This window comes from Anastrepha obliqua, chromosome 5 (genome assembly GCF_027943255.1).
Source record: "Anastrepha obliqua isolate idAnaObli1 chromosome 5, idAnaObli1_1.0, whole genome shotgun sequence".
In the NCBI taxonomy this organism is placed as follows: Eukaryota; Metazoa; Arthropoda; class Insecta; order Diptera; family Tephritidae; genus Anastrepha; species Anastrepha obliqua.
In genome coordinates, this window is record NC_072896.1 from 93396736 (window position 1) to 93410946 (window position 14211).

The following is a 14211-nucleotide window of genomic DNA, read 5'->3' on the forward strand; positions in this document are numbered from 1 at the left end:
GATGTGAACGACGAAAAGGACGCCCGAGTACTTCAACAACAGACGAAAAAATTGATGAAGTGAAGAAAATGGTATTGGCCAATCGTCGAATCATCGTTAGAGAAGTTGCTGAGGACCCAAACATATCGATTGGCCACCAATCGTGCCATTCGATTGTTTTCAATGATTTGGGCATGAGGCGGGTCACCGCCAAATTCGTACCAAAACTGCTCAATTTCGACCAAAAGCAGGCTCGCATGAACATTGCTAATGAGATGTTGGACTCTGCCCTCGACGATCCAAATTTGCTCCAGAGGGTCATAACTGGTGACAAATCATGGGTTTATGGTTATGAAGTGGAATCCAAAGCTCAATCATCTCAATGGATGCTGCCGCACGAACCAAGAGCGAAAAAAGCGCGTCAAGTTCGATCGAATGTAAAAGTGTTGCTTATCGTTTTCTTCGATTGCAGGGGCGTTGTGCATCATGAGTTCTTGCCACAGGGAAAGAATAAGGAATATTACCTGCAAGTTATGCTCAATTTGCGGGAAGCAATCCGCCAGAAACGCCCGGATTTGTGGAAGAACAAAAATTGGCTCTTGCATCAAGATAATGTCCCTGCTCACCTGCTAACACATCGTTGCTTGTGCGCGACTTTTTGGCCAAAAAAACACACTAATGATATCACATGCCATAGCCACCGTATTCCCCAGATCTGGCCCCCTGTGACTTTTTCTTGTTTCCGAAACTGAAGAGGCCCATAAAAGGACGACGCTACGCTACGATTGACAAGATAAAGACGGCATCGAAATGGGGGGGCTGAAGAAGAAATGAAAAAAAATGATTTTTTCAAGTGTTTCGAAGATTGGAAAAAACGTTGGCACAAGTGCACAATATCTCATGGGGATTACTTTGAAGGGGACAAAGTAGATATTAATGAATAAATAAATAATTTTTGAAAAAACACAAAATTCGCAATACTTTTTGAATACACCTCGTAGATAAACTTTTCTTTCACTTTACGAGGGGTGTCTTTTATTTGGCAGGATTTGGCAACACTGGTGTTGCAATCTGGCAACTGACAGCTGTATCGCAAAGTTTGACATTTTTTGGCTTTTACGTACTCAGAACGTTTTGAAATACCAGCGCTATTTGTGTTGTTTACAGTAACTTAAAAGATTCATCTCGGTCCAAAAATGTAATTAAATCGTGAACATTTTCGTGCGATTATTTTTTACAACTTTCGACGTGGATTAACTCAGAAACATTGCATGGATGAACTTAATTCATTTTTTGGCGATGAAGCTCCATCAAGGACCAGTGTTTATCGATGGTATGGTGAATTCACTCGTGGTCGTAGTTCACTCCAAGACGAATTTCGTGAAGGTCGTCCAAAATCAGTTGCTGTTCCGAAAACCATTGATGCTGTGCGCGAACTGATATTGCAAAATCGTCAGATTGAGGCAATCTTAGGCATTAGTGGGACCAGTATACATTCAATATTGCATAAACATTTGACTGTCAAAAAAATTTGTTCGCGTTGGATCCCACACAATTTGTCAATCGCTCAAAAAAGGCTCGTGTCCATTAGTCGAAGGAAATGCTCAAAAAATACGATCGCGGGGCTTCGAAACACGTCTGTGACATCGTGACAGGTGATGAATCATGGATTTACGCGTATGAGCCCGAAAGTAAACAGCAGTCGACTGTATGGGTGTTTTAAGATGAGCCAAATCCGAATGAATGACTTCTTTTTATTCCCGTACGTAAAATACAAACTGAGAGGTCAACGTTTTTCGACACCTGAAGAAGCGGTTGCGGCATTCAGAATGCATGTTTTGGAAGTACTTCATTCAGAGTGGCAAAAGCGCTTCGAAAATTGGTTCAAATGCATGCAAAAGTGTATAGATCTTCATAGAGAATATTTTGAAAAACAATAAAGTGATTTTCGATGATTAAAATTTGTTTTTGTTCTCTAATCCCGAAATATAAAAGGCACCCCTCGTATCGATGTTTTCTTCACTTTTCAACATCAACGGCCTGTCACTATGTTCGTCATCCTTAAAGGACTTACGATCTCCTAAAAATAATTTCCTAAGATTTTTAAGGTTTTCGCACCATCGAATCTATTTTTAACGCAAAATTTAATACAAACTCGTTGTTGCAAATTCAAACACATTTTTAAAACAGTAAAAAATTGAAAATACGTGGAGAGTTTGATTTACTCAAGATGGCGAAACTTTTACAAATGCCAAGCAATGGCGATACAATTTTGGTGGGAATGCTAATCACAGAAGTGGCAACCTAATGAACAACACAGAACTCAAATCAGTTGACTTAAAGCATCAACTGGTGGTTTTTCTGGGGAAATTTTGATCAAGGTGGTTTTTACAAATAACGCAGCTTTGGTACCTCGCCAGTTATAACTATATTCCGATTTATTTTAATGCCTTAGATATTTTCATGGTCGACATCTCCTGCTATGCTTTCCACGAGTAACCAATAAAAAATGGAGTGAGGAGCGCCAATGACTCAAATTTTAATACATATTTTTCTAACACTCTAATATTCACGAATCGAGGCAGTGCTTTTAAGAGACAATCTCCAATACAACCGAGTAGGTTTTTCAGTAAAAATTTCACAGCAATTTTGTAGCATTGCGTTAGCTTCATGTTGCCACAGCCTACATGACAGGAACTCTACAGCCCAACACGTCAAATGCAGAAGGTTTGAAGGAAGAAAAATTAATACCACCACTTGAAATTATTTACATTTCCCTTTGATGCGAGTACTTTTGACAAACACCTACACACAAATTTTACTATGCACACATACAAGTGCAAGAAATATACCGACACACATACCTAACTTAATTCATACATATTTATATGGGCAAGTCCAACTCTTTTCACTGTTCGTGCGTGTTTTTTTTTTATTCGTTCACTGTCTGCAATGAGCTGAGCTCTCGAAATGATATCTTTAATCCTAAATAATGCACAACATTTCCGCGCATCAAATTCGCTTGATTACACCCCCACAATGTAGTAATATAACAACAACAAACGAAAAGAAAGACAAAAATAACAACTCATTCACTACCTACAAGCACCCGTTGGCCGCGTTGAATTGATGTTGCATGCAACAGTGATGCGCCCATTCGTTTAAGCCGCAAAATGCAACGCTGTTAGTTTGACTTTGATGTGGCTGTTTGCAGGCTCAACGATTTCTGCAGCTTCAGTTCTGCATTTTTTTTTAACTTTATTTTTTCGTAGCCTTTTCTACTTTTTCTCGTTTTTTTTTTCATTTTCTTTTTCATTCTCTGCTTGCATTTTAAATCCAATGCTTTCACGCTTAAATGATTTAATTTCGTCTTTGCCATTGTCGTCGCACGATCCGTCGCCTGATCCGCTGCATGCATGGATGCAGGCAGGCACGCACGCACTCACGCACGCTTGCGCTCATACATGAGCTTTTAATTTATCCTTTTTACCGCTGGCAGGTAAAATACTCGTAAAATACGAAATGAGGCCGCCGTCGCCTGTGCGCAATGTGACTTGTGCGCGTGTGTGTGTGTGTGTTCAAGTATATTTTCGAGTGGCGAACCCTTCAGGATGATCATTCTTCAGCGCTTGATGAAATGCATCCTCATATAAAGTAATTAATTCGCAAAAATGCGACACCCAGCGACGACTTGCAGCAATACATACAAATGCGATGCATTTAGTACAAAAATAAATGAATAAAAAGTGGAAGAAGCGCAAGTGCGGCGGGGTGAGTAGTTGCCGCAATGGATTTGGAGAAATTGTAGGATGTTCAGGAAATGCGTTACACTAACTGAACGCTGTTCAAAGAGCCTTCAGAGGAGATGCATTGGACACTGAGAAAAATATTTTTGAGCAAATAAGTGACAGGTCGTAACTTGGGTGCGGCTTGGTTGGGTTTGGATGCTGCTCTAAACGGTTCATTTAAAATAACTGGCAGCATTTAGAAGACCACTTGATTTGATCATAGATCCGTTGGGCATTCAAAGAAATAGTTTTGTGCCAAAGAATATCACGTCAATGGAGGAGATACGCGTGAAACACAGCCACTACTTTCCAGCCGTCAACCTCACCTGTACATGGGGCATTCTGCTAAGAAAAACGAGGCTCTGACTGACGATACTAGACGGTACTACAAACGCACAGAGGAAATGCTGAAGCAAAGCCTCTCTGAGGGCACAGCTGGCAGCCAAAACATAGGTGCGCAACTAAGTTCTCGCTGTTTTTCTTTTTGATGAAAATACAACTTTATTCTGAAAAAAATGGTTACAAGTGAATCATTGAAAGTATTGCCCATCGCTAGCTACTCCCTTCTCCCATTTTTCTGGTAGATCTCCTATACCGTCGCGGTAAAACTGTTCATCATTTGAAGCCATTTTTGATGTCTTCATATGAATGAAACTGCTGGTCAGCTAGACCATGTGCCATCGATAGGAACAGGTGATAATCGGACGGTGCAATATCTGGAAAAAATGGCGGGTGTTTTCAGGTAGGTTTTAAGGGGTTTGGCAACGTGAGACCGAGCGTTGTCATGCTGTAGAATCACTCTCTTTCTTGCCTCTTCGCATATTGCGGCCGCTTCTCGCGCAGTGCTTGGCTCAATCGCATTAATTGAAGTCGATACCGATCCACAGTGATGGTTTCGGTTAGTTTTAACAGTTCATAATAAATAACACCTACTTGGCCCCACCAAATACATAGCACAACCTTCGGAGCGTGAATATTCGGCCGAGGCGACGACGTAGAAGCATGACCGGGCAGTTCCCATGACTTTCTTTTCTTTGGATTGCTATACTGAATCCATTTTTCATCAGCCGTCACGATGCGATGAAGAAAACCCTTTCTTTTTTGCCAATGGAGCAGTTGGAACAGGCGGAAAAACGACGTTCAACATCTCTTGGTTTTAACTCATAAGGAACCCAAGTCCCCTGATTCTGAATCATTCCCAAAGCACGCAACCGCTTGAAAATGGATTGGCGGGTAACTCTTAATACTGAAGCAAGCTTTTCTTGCGTTTGACACGGATCCTCAATGAGCAATGCCTCCAATTCAGCGTCTTCGAAGCTTTTTGGCCTTCCTTCACGTGGCGGACGTTCGTCAACATTAAAATCACCGTCTTTGAAGCGACGGAACCAATCTCGGCACGTTGCTTCACTTAAAGCAACATCTCCATAAACTTTTTGTAGCTCTTGATGCGCTTCAGTCGTTGCGCCGCTGTTTTTTCGCATGAAAGAGGAAAATCAACACTTCCCGCAAATGACGACTAATCGCAAAAAATCAGACATTTTCACAAAACCAGAAGTACGAGTATATGATACCAAAAGAAAATCACTAATGTGTCGAAGCAGTTTGTTTACTATATGTCTAAGCTTGGTTTATGACGTTTAGGTTATGTTAGAATCGACTAGCACACACTGCTGCTGGCATCTATTGGCAAACAGCGACAACATAGTTGCGCACCTAATATATATTTTTATATCAAGAGGCGTTGCGCGAGGCCCTATGTTCCATATAGTAATAAAACTTGAGCGTACCAAAGGCAAGTTTAGTATTCTTCGTTTATCCAGTCAAGGCTCAAGTGAGTGCGTTACTCTGCTAGTCTCTCCGATTAGTCACACTTTTATTGGAAGTTTCTCTAGACTACTCCTCAATTTGTGAATACCTGAAACTTGCACTCGGTTCGTCTAGTCCTAGCTCAGATCTTTATTTGTGCCCTCGTCTACTTCTTTGGAGCCTTACAGGGTCTTGTATACTTGGATTCGGTTCGTCTATTTCATTCTTAGTTCTTTCGTCCACTTTTCTTCGTGTACTCCTTCTCAGTAATTGCTGTGAGGAAGTCAATTTCGTAGTTATAGCTAAAGTGGGGCAACTTTCGTAGACCACCCATTCAGATTCTGTCGTCTAAGAGGGCGGCATGACTTTTGTAAGTTTTTCATTACCGTTGAGACACTCTAAGTTCTCGTCCTATCGAGATGCCTAGCAACGCTTGTGAGAAAACTTAGCAAGGGCATTACTAAGAAGAAATTTGCTTGAGCAATTTTTGTAGGATATGTTTAGTAATGTCTGTGCAACTCATCTGGTGGGGACTCAGTATATTTTATACTGTATTTTATAGACACGTAAGTCAAGATTCATCCTTAAGTAGAATTTTTCACATAGTTAAAAGACAAGGACCAATAAGTTGAGAACGACGATGAGTCGACCTTTCGGCGTCTTCTTCACTAGTTCATAGTGGCGAACAGATTTTGTTTTGTTTTTTTTTTCCAAAGTAAATTTCCACTTCTACCAATTCAAAATTTTCAATTTCTTTAAATTACCGAATAATGCTGATGTTTTTCAAGCAGAACTCTTTGCGATTCTACAGGCATGCAAAATGTTTAGCGAGCGTGGAAGTGAGGGAGATATTAACTTTTTTTCCGATAGCCAAGCCGCGGTCAACGCTTTGACGATGCCACGGTGCAGATCCAAACTGGTCAATTCCTGTACGGAGGAGATCAAATCTCTTGGGTGTGCAGGTAAAATTCCACTGATCTGGGTTCCAGGGCGATGAGTTTGCTAGGAAAGGGTCTTACCATGATTGGTCTCATAGACCTCCTACCCGGTCATCGGCATCGCCCTGACAGTTGTTAAAGGATAATTTCACCACTTATTTCTCAGGAAAGCGTAGAAAAAATGGAGCTCCATTTCTTCATGTGCTCTTTCGAAAACTCTTTCGTCGCAGTACAGTTGTCGCAGCTCTCAGGAAGTCCTAGAGACTTCTCACCATTCAATTTCCAAACTTATTGATGTGCTTAGCGCTGTTGCTGAGGCTGTTGGCACTTTTCAGGGAAGGAAACTGTTGAGCATTTTCTCTATAAATGTCCGGGTTTGGCAGCTAGACGATTAAGGTCACTGGGTGCTTTCGTTACATCAACAGCTCTGTATGGATGTAAATATTTACCTGTTGGAGGTCTCATAATGACATTAAAACGGCACTTTCGTGCTACTTGGGGAGAGCCAAAGTGGTACTTATACCATTTCACCTACCCACCAACCTAAATTTTCGTAATTTTGATGTGTCGTTCTAGAGTTAAACAATTTAGGATGACTTATCAAAGTTTACTAAACAGAAATGTAAGCACAGTTTGCCATTCTCAGCTGTCAAACCGTCATAGTTCACGATATCGATAGTTCGCATGCACCTAAAAAACACCCTATATATTGTATTATATATTTTTTTTTGTAGGCGAGAATAAGTCTACTTAATGATGGAGTTCTGAAACTGTATAGGTATATTTGATATCATCCCAGGATTATAAGACAATTTCAGTTTGTGAGAGACTGACCATTCTTTCCTATTCCCTTGGACAGCCATTCAGTTTAAATTTTTAGTAATTCGAATGACCGAAATAACTGCACAGATCACCAACAACCATGTCGTCTTTCGAATGCACACTCGCACTTTCTTTTCTTACGGTGCATTTACGCCCATAAAAGTGCGTGGTCGCCGCTTCAAGACACATTTGTATGCCACATATTACACCTCTCTCCATTACCCACTTACGAGTATTTATTTTTGCCACATGCCACACAACACCAACCATCATGGCACACTGCACTAAGCTGGCGTTGCAGAACAAAAGCACTTGCAACTGCTCTTGCGCCTACGTCAGCGATAGTCCATCACCACCACCACCGGTCATGTTCGCGTGTTGTACCTGTTGTACGTTGCTTCGCGTTGCATGCTTTAAATGATTTTTTATTTATTTTTTGAATTATTTTATTTTTCAACTTTTTTTTTACTGGGTGTGTTTCATCGCCGCAGTCAGTCAGTCAGACTTTTTACGAGTATTGTGGCATTACTTATGTGTATTCCGCATTATTCGTTTCACCTACGCCCACTGACCGACCGACAGATCAGGCCAGACGTGGCATTGCTAAGTAAACGCGCAATCGATCCGAACGTGTAAAGGTGGTGCCGGTGGTTGTGGTGGTGGTGGTACTGTAGTTGGTGGCGTTACTGTCAGTTGCAACGTTGCGTCGTTGATTCGAGTTGTCGTTTTGTTTGTCTTTAATTTTTCAATTTTTATACGCAAACACTGCGAATGTTTTTTATTTGTTTTGCTTTTAAATGCCTGATTTCATTGCAGTTATTGAGTGGATTTTGCTTTTGTTTTCTTAAGCAACGTCACAGGCTGCCAACATGTAATTATTTTATTTTGTTTGAATTTGGGAATTTTATATGGCATCGTCTGACATGCTCAATTGCCAAATAATAAATAATTAGTCTTCTGCAACGTTGAGAATCCAAAATCCGAAATCTAAAAAAAAAATAAAAATAAAAAATGCTGCGCATATATTTTTGTTGTTTTCGATGACTTGGTCATAGGGGCGTCTGTGTGTTGACGTGATGTTTACTTTAGAGAGCAGCAAGCGGATAAGGAATAATAAAAAAAAAATCGTGCTGAAGGAGACAGTTTAACAGTGGGTTGGAACGACTTAACCGCAGAATATTTTTTTAGCTATCGATTTATTCTTGGTAGAGATATGATATAATTTCACTGGCACTTTAGCCAATATTTTTAGTTGTAACTGTTTCATTGCGTTTAGGGTTTTTTTCGTGTTTTTAAATATTTTTTTTGCCGGGAAAGGCTAACAAATACAGCGCTCAGACAACGTTAAGTCCATTGTAACGCACTCGGGTTCCCTTTTTTAGTTTCTTTCAATCTACGCGACCTCCGAAGGCATCTGAGTAGATCTTGTGGTGCCAAGGAGCCAAGGTAGACGCTTATTAATGCATCAGTGCTAAATACACATCGAGCGAGGGCCGGGCAGATGCACAGAAAATGGATCGCAGTCTCGTCCTCCTCTGTACATGCTGGGTAGAGTGCACTGCCTGAGATGTCCACCTTTTCCATGTGCTTTGTCAATAGAAAGTGGCCCGTCCCCAGTCCAACCAGCTGCCTACAGTCCCTTCTGCTTAATGACAAGAGCAGCTGCATCTAAGATAGTTAACATGGAAACGATGAGGTTCGCTTTCTCGTCATTCGAATCCCCAGGATCCGATGGCAATTACGCAACCATGCTCAAGCGTGTCGGAGAACAACTTATGAAGGTTCTGAAAAGAATCTTTATGGCAGATTTTGCGCACGCTTATGTTTCACAATCGTGACGTTTGGGTAAAATTGACTTGGTCACAAAGCCAGGCAAAGTTAACTGTGCTTTAGCAAAAAGTTTCAGACCTATAAGCCTGACATCGTTTTTGCTTAAACTCTAGAATGTGTGGTCGAGAAACACATTAGGACGAGGGTTCAAAGTCGAAACCCTATCAATGGCAGAGAACACGTTTATCAAAGTAAAAAAAATTGGTGAATCGGCTCTGAACGAGTGCGTTAGTATAATCGAAAAAGGGTTGGAAACGAGAGAGTAAACTCTTGATGCGTTTATGTACATTGAAGGAGCTTTCGTCAATGTTACCTCTGACTCAATGTGCGCTCTTCGAGCAAAAGGTATGGAATAGAAGAAATCAAGTTCAGATAGATTCACTCTATGATGGATTCACTCACAGATGGAGGAAGCGAAGAAGGAGTAAAGGTTGAGGCTAAAAAGGGCTGACCACAAGGCGGTGCACTTTTTCTCCTACTTTGGTGCTTCATTGTCGACTCTCTTTTTAATGATCTGCAGGAAATTGGACACAGCCAAGCTTATGCGGGCGATGTCTGCGTACTAATTTCAGATTGAGCATTGCTTCGGATTGCATGCTCCTTTGGTGTATCCTACAAAAAGTACCTAGATACTAGGAAACATAATATAGAAGGCATGTTACTATCCCTATTGAAAGGAGTAACATTGCATTTGTCTTCCGAGGTCAAATACTTAGGAGTAATCCTAGTTAGTAAGCTGACATAGAAGGCGCATGTCAAACAGAAGGTTTCTCGAACACTAAAACTCTTCTGGTAGTGTAAGAAAACCTTTGGCAAGACATGGGGTCTACGACAGGCGATAGTGCACTGGTTGTACATTACCCTAATTAGACCTTATGGTTAATTTCAGGGTAAAATCCCTAACAAGACTACAGAGAAGTGTGTGCTTGGTTCAATGCCATCATGAACTTGCAGATCTTCAAATTCGAAAGGAAGCGATACAGGCTCAAATTTAACTGAGTTTTTGGAGCGGTGCACACTGTTCTCATTGCCAGCGGACAATCGGGTGCTTTACGTTAGCTTCAGTAGGAAATATGATGTTTTTATCCCAGATAAAGGTCATTGGTTAAGTTCAGAGAACCTACTAATGAGAGTTTAGCACACGTTCTACACTGACGGATCCAAAACCAGTGATGATAGCGGGTCTGAATGGTACTTAGACGAAGACACTAAGTAATCCCATGCTACTGGACTACGGTGTTTTTAAGTGAAGTATATCCCACCTTGAATGTGGCATACTGGCTAGTTGAGAAAAAGCGGTGTGGCAGTACATAGTATTGAAATTTTCAGTGACAGTCAATCTGCATAGAAAGCCCTTGCTAACCCATGCTGCTCTTCGACATTAATCGGTGAATATGAGGTAAAACCGAAAAATGTTGCAAAACACAACAAAACGTGTCTTCTATGCGTGCCTGGACATTGTAGTATTACAGGGAACGAGTTGGTTAATAAACTCGCTAATGTAGCCTCTGCGATCACACACTGGGCCCAACACTTCCTAGGTGTCCATTCTGCATCGATTCAACTATGGATTGACGACTTCGTAAGGTCTACTCATAGCAGGCGTTGGTCTGAGTTGAGCTCCTGCAGTGTAGCTACGTTTGTTTTCAATGGATGTAATGGCTGTTCTTGAATGTCCTCGGGCTTCGGGTTTCTCTTCAACCCAAATACGGAAATTTTGCTTAATGACGTAGCCATTAACCCAAAAATGGGCCTCATCGCTGGCCACCTTAAGTAGCCCTGAGCGTGCGAGGAGCACTTTTCGCAAACACACTTTTCGAACGCAAAGGTTTTTAAACCTACGTTGGACAGCTTTTTTAAAACCTTCGTCTGGGTACCCGGTTCTAGCCATTTTCGTCCTACTCGATAGAAATTGATAGTAAATTTAATTTAGGAAGCTACCTGGAAGCTCAATTGTTAGCTCAAATAGAAATATATGAAACTCACGTCCAGAGTTGCAAAAGTCTGAACAGAAAAGTCTGGATTACTGGATTCCGACCGAGAGTTTTCTAGCTTTGTAGATTGATATTATAAAAGCCTAATCAATTTAATCAAATCCAGGAAATCGTTTTAGACGTCTCTTCATTCTCGGTCCAGCTAACACTAATTTGAAACACCAATACAGAAGACTGCCCCTGCTATAATCAGCAAACATCTATAACAACTTTTCAAGCCGTGGTGTAAAAGATTTTTGGAGGTGAGCTCTTTAATATATATTACCATTATTCGGCTCTGAGTGAATTTGATAGAGCCAGCTAATGGGTTGGCGACACTTGGGCTGTCTTTGCATAAAAAAAAGCTGAGATTGTGTTGGTGATATGCGAAAAAATCAACCACTTACACTTCGTTGGTATCTAAACAACGACTGATTGGACGAGTGTGTGAATGCATGTGAAATGATTCTGAATCTCCCAAGTGACGTGGCAGCTGAAGTTCTACTCACAATTTTCTTTTTCACCCTATTTAAAAAGCAAACTTTCATCCTTGCTTTCAAGCGGCTTCTGTTGTCAAAACTTGAGAGTTTAATCTCTCCATGTGTCCTCTGCATGAGCTCTCACTATTTTCCAGTTTGGCGAGATGTGCTTAAAAAACAAGATTCCGGCACAAGCAACTGTCGGCTGATCGGCTTCTCCCACAGCTCGCGGAAAACCGACAGTTGCTTGTGCCGGAATCTTGTTTTTTAAGCACCTTAGATTATTGCTCTTACGACAAAATACAAAGTTGGAATTTGTAAGCTGCTTAAACCTTGTAGAAAAGTAATGTGTCTGGCTAATCGCAGGTAAAAAAAATTAACAACTTTTCAATTAATGCAATGGAAACATGCTTCTGTTGTTGTTGAGTGGTTGGGCTCCGAATGGAAGCCAGCTCCCACACCACAGTTCATCTTAGAACCGCCTGTAGGAGGATCTTGCTGAGACCTTCTTGTCCAGCTTCCTATTAAATTTCCAGTATTAATAGCTTCGTCACTGTTCGAAGGCAATAAAGAATTTTCTATAACTGGTACCCACCACCACCACTATACGTCCAAATAAGTAGTACCTCCACCTTTTCATTCCGCCGTGAAGATCTGCTGTGACTAACAAAGGCTTACTTCTCTGTTTCTGCTCCAATTCGTACGTTTGTACGGTCTCTTATTATAGCAACCGATGAGTTGGTCCTTGGTGTATTTGAAAGCACTCTCTGCATATATCAAGCGTAACGTGTACCTTCCCTTAATAACAAAAACAAGGTATTTGCCAAATACATTTACAAATTTATTTGAACATTTTTCAATATATCGATGGGGAAGTCTCGAGCTTCGAAGGCTTACGTCGCCGTAGCGAAACCAACCTGGTTGTTTTCAAAATCGAAGACGGTGTAGTACTTGCCAATAAAGACATCACCCAAAATCCAGAAAGGTGTGCCGATATTCTCGAAAGCAGACATGCACAATGTCTCACCACTCTCACTTTCGATATCAACGATGTAGTCCTTACCCTCCAGCTCAAAAGTAGTGCCGCCAATGCTGAATGCAACCGTTGGTAAGCTGGATATTTGTGAACAATCCACGAAGTAATTACCATACTGGTCGGGTTCAGCACCAATAGCGCTTTGCACCTCTTCATAGATGTAGTACGGCACGGCCACCAGACTGGTGCCAGTATCGGCGATAGCTGAGCATTGGGTGAATGCCACTTCACCTTCAATGGTTACTGCGTCAACGTTAAATTGCCAATAGCCTTGCTCTGAGACGGGTACGTAGGTGATTTCACCAGTATAGTGATTGGGATCAATGCCACCCAAAGTCAATTCACCACCCTGACTGGAGGTGCCGTCACGAGTCAAATAGAAAGCGAAAACATTCGACTCAACTAGGCCTTGATTGAAGAGGTTGTAGAATGGTGGCACCACATTATCATTAGAGATTTGTTGATAACCCATGCCGAGGATGCCATCGAATTCCGAATCGACGAAGGTAGTACCAGGCTCTGCGGTTGCTACGGCGAAAGTTTGACCGCTTATGGCCAAACCAGCAACGCTCACGGTGTCCTCAACTAAGTAACCCGAAAGACTGCCACTGCCATATTGGATGGCGAAACTTTCACCGTTCGGCTGGTATGTGCTCGATTTGCTGGCATCGTAGGAATTGTGATTTTGACATGCCTGATTTGATGCGCTGCAAGGGCCAGCTGGTACCCACAAATTCGACGAACCGGTATCGAAGAGCACTTGGAAATCCTGTGGGGGTGTGCCAATAGTAATAGGGCCGTAGTACGAATCATCCAAGTAGTTACTCAATTGTTCCGTAGTGAGGGTGATGTCGGAGTGATATTTGCTACGAAGTACGGCCAATTGTGTGGCGACATTCTTCAAGGCGCGCTTCTTGCTGGGCCTGTTCAAAGGAATGCGAACGATAGTCGCTTCTACGACCAAAGCCAAGCACAACACCACCACTGCTAACTTTAGCATTTTGAGTTTTAGGACGATTTGAAAGGTAAATTTGTTTTCAAACACAGAAGGGATCTCTGTACTGTGATGAGCGTTGATGGTTTGGGCGACCTTTTATACTACTGGAAATGCATAAATTAAGCAAGTGTCGGGCTTAGAGATGCTTCCTTGCGTAATTACTTATCGGTAATGGAAGTAGTCATTACCGATAAGGAAGCAGACTTGTAAGAGTGGATTCAAACACTCGCAAGTTTGTATGCAGTCTGTGGTATTGGAAAAATTATGCTAATATCTAAAAAACAAAAACAAAAATGTGCATTAGGCTTGTTACTGCATACGAACTTGTGAGCACGTGCATGCTATCTGATGAACATTTTGAATTATGTGTTTAGTTTGACAGTAGTCACGCGTGAGCTGTCATAAACACCCTATAGGAAAAAGTACCTCCAATCTGATCGTCGTTTATATAAAGTTTGAGGCTGGAAAAAAAATTAAAAATTTTTAAAACAAGCCATCAACTTGCAAGCAAATAATAACAAATTTATATAAAACATGTTTTTATTAAAAAAAAGAACGGATTG

At 41.3% G+C, this 14211-nt stretch overlaps 1 protein-coding gene across 1 annotated transcript; it reads right to left on the reverse strand.

The window, feature by feature from the left end:
* Positions 1-12434: 12434 nt before the first annotated feature.
* On the reverse strand, positions 12435-13722 carry LOC129247391 (lysosomal aspartic protease-like). Its single transcript, XM_054886510.1, has one exon. The coding sequence runs from the start codon at positions 13649-13651 to the stop codon at positions 12509-12511; it is 1143 nt and encodes a 380-aa protein (XP_054742485.1). The 5' UTR covers positions 13652-13722; the 3' UTR covers positions 12435-12508.
* Positions 13723-14211: the final 489 nt, after the last annotated feature.

Bases quoted from the DNA above. Each gene is read 5' to 3' on its own strand.
- LOC129247391 (XM_054886510.1), bottom strand. From the start codon at position 13,651: ATGCTAAAGTTAGCAGTGGTGGTGTTGTGCTTGGCTTTGGTCGTAGAA.